This window comes from Sardina pilchardus, unplaced genomic scaffold, assembly GCF_963854185.1.
Source record: "Sardina pilchardus unplaced genomic scaffold, fSarPil1.1 HAP1_SCAFFOLD_280, whole genome shotgun sequence".
NCBI classification, from domain to species: domain Eukaryota; kingdom Metazoa; phylum Chordata; class Actinopteri; order Clupeiformes; family Clupeidae; genus Sardina; species Sardina pilchardus.
The window spans coordinates 1-2500 of record NW_026910798.1 but is presented as its reverse complement, the minus strand read 5'-3'; the positions used below and the strand labels follow the sequence as shown (position 1 = coordinate 2500).

Sequence of the window (2500 nt, the reverse complement as noted above, 5' to 3'; positions counted from 1 at the left end):
CCTCCATACTCGTGGGCAGTTCTCCGTGGATGTATGGGGACTCCTAGTGGTAGTGTAATGCATAGTTCTGCAGTGCAGGTGTGTATAGCTCACTTTAGGCTCTATAGAATAGTGTCACTGTCTGGCCTTCATCAAAATGCATTGCCATAGCTCTCTACGTGTATAAGAAGCATATTCACTACACTTAAGAATCAAGTGTGTCACTTAAGCACACGTGATTGGTGATTGCATGATTGAGTCGCACCAATCGGCCAACTCCTACTGTTCAAAATCCCTAAACCCTTTAAGATTGGGTGTGTGCATTAAACATATTTTGGTTCGTTCTGTTTGTTATTCCTTTGGTGTAAAATGGACGTGGGTATCTGAGATTGGGTTTATGGTGGTGCTGGAAAATTCTAGAATGCTGTGCATATCTACTGAGGGTCTGTCAATGTCTGGGGCCTTTTTAAGGAGATGCCTATTCTCTCTTTCTGAAAGGGGTCGTATCAAATATGCTTTCCTTTTTGTGTTCACTCCTCATGTCTTTCTAAGAAAACATGTCTTTATATACTGAAATCATATTAATATATTTTAGACTGTGCTATCCTGAAATTAAATAAATGTACATGTAAAATGAACAATAAACGTTTATGAAAGAAATGTTGTAACACAAGTGATATTTTGTGATAGAATTTTCTGTACAATTATGAATATATTTTTGTCTTCAAAGACTGTATTATAACTTTAAGGTAAACTTTACTGGGCTGAAATTTCAAAACGAACCGAAATAATTCTCTCTAGAAGTTAATCGTTTAACTCATTCAGGATAGCTTGTTATATTACTGGACCGTATCACGCTATTTACATTGGTAACGGCTTTTTAAAAAGTCGTGCTGCTGTTTGTCATAACTTGCCTCATTATTTCAAGTACTACATGTACCCTTCTCAGACATGCGCAGAAAGTTGACTTCAGTCTGGCATGAGCGCTGTGAGCACTCGCCAACTTGTTGCATTCTGTAATGTGCTAGACTCTGCATGTCGCGGCGCGACTGATTTCAAACTCATGCGAAATGGCCTTAGGACGCACAGTAATCCCTCATGATCGAACACGAAAAACAGGTAAAACGATCATCGGTCTTCCTGTTGGTACGATGACATTTGAAAGTCAATGCCGCGGATTCGTGTCTTCGGAGCGTTTGGTTGAATAAACCAGACTACTGTATGTTTTGTAAGTGATACATTTCGAGGTGTTGGTCATGGATAACTGTGGCAAAGCGCTGGAGAAAAACCCAGCAGAGTTGACCGTCATGGATGTTTACGACATTGCGGCGGTGATGGGCCAGGAGTTCGAGCGTATAATCGATCAATACGGCTGTGAATCGTTGACCCGGATCATGCCCAAGGTAGTGCGGGTTCTAGAGATTCTGGAGGTGCTAGTGGGTCGCAACAACATCAGCGCGGAGACCGAGGAGCTGCGTTTGGAACTGGACAGGTTGCGACTGGAGAGGAGAGATCGCTTGGAGCGTGAGAAAAGACACCAAAAGGTTTGTACTGACTAATAGGCAGCCTTACAGCACGGGTCTAACAGGTTTTAGACTGTTTAACTTTGCTGGTTAATGTAGGTTACTTTTCAACATCTGCGTTTTATATTTGTCTGTCGCCTCCCTTTGGCAGGAGACATCAACCTAAATCAGGTTACAGTATTGAGACGGAGAACACACTCTATTACTGGGCAATTACATATGAACCCATGACCTGTTAAACTAATTATGATAAAGCCACTGATAAGAAAAACGAATAGAGGCACGAAGGGAAACATCTGTGCGTCATGAAATATTTTTTTCGTGAGTGAACGCCACTTTTCCTGAAAAACGAACAGAGATAATTACACAAACACCTATGTTTACAACTAGGTCTTCTAAACTCAAATTTTAGAGAGGGGAATCGGGTACATCAGTCTGGCAATGGTCCTCTGGGGATGTGCGAAATTTTCTCCAGATGTGTCCAGAATATATGGGTCTAGGTCAGTGAGAAAGAGGCGGTGGAGTGAAAGTGTTTACTTGTAGTTATGCGTGTATTATGTTGGGTTGGTCTTGGCTGGAAGGTACGTGTGCGTCACTGTATTTTGCATGATTGAAAGTGATATACAGAAGTCTACCCAGATATGCAATGAAGACTGAAGAGGGAACACAGGGAAATGGGCTTGGAATGAGAGCATATGCATTGCATTATCTGTGTCAAAAAGTGTTCTGAAACAATGCTTTAAGAAAACATTTGTCATGGTTTATCAAATTTGAAAGTTAGAATGTTACAACATGCATGTTTCTTCATAATTACAGACTAGTGTGGAACTTGCCATAACCATAACACTTTCAATACAATTCATTGTGTGAATAACCAGTGAAATGGTTATGTCCATAGCCATGTAATCTGCTGTGGAGGCTTTTCTGTTTTGCATGTCTCTGTTGGAAATTGTGGATTTGAGACTGAGCTGTTGATGGGCAGGGTAGGTTCTTACTTG

The 2500-nt window shown here is 41.0% G+C and overlaps 2 protein-coding genes across 2 annotated transcripts in view; both read left to right on the top strand.

Annotated features, from left to right (window-relative positions):
- The window catches only part of LOC134073796 (huntingtin-interacting protein 1-related protein-like), a gene marked incomplete at its 5' end in the record, with an annotated part of 9133 nt that extends 8494 nt beyond the window's left edge, over positions 1–639 (top strand). The window contains 1 exon segment of the mRNA XM_062530367.1: positions 1–639. This exon segment is cut by the window's left edge and continues 875 nt beyond it.
- Positions 640–982: 343 nt separating this feature from the next.
- On the top strand, positions 983–1513 carry LOC134073797 (RILP-like protein 1; the record flags this gene model as incomplete). The annotated part of the gene is given in 1 exon segment (XM_062530368.1): positions 983–1513. A coding segment is annotated over 1 exon segment (278 nt), but the record flags the coding sequence as incomplete, so codon positions are not given.
- Between the last annotated feature and the right edge of the window lie 987 nt (positions 1514–2500).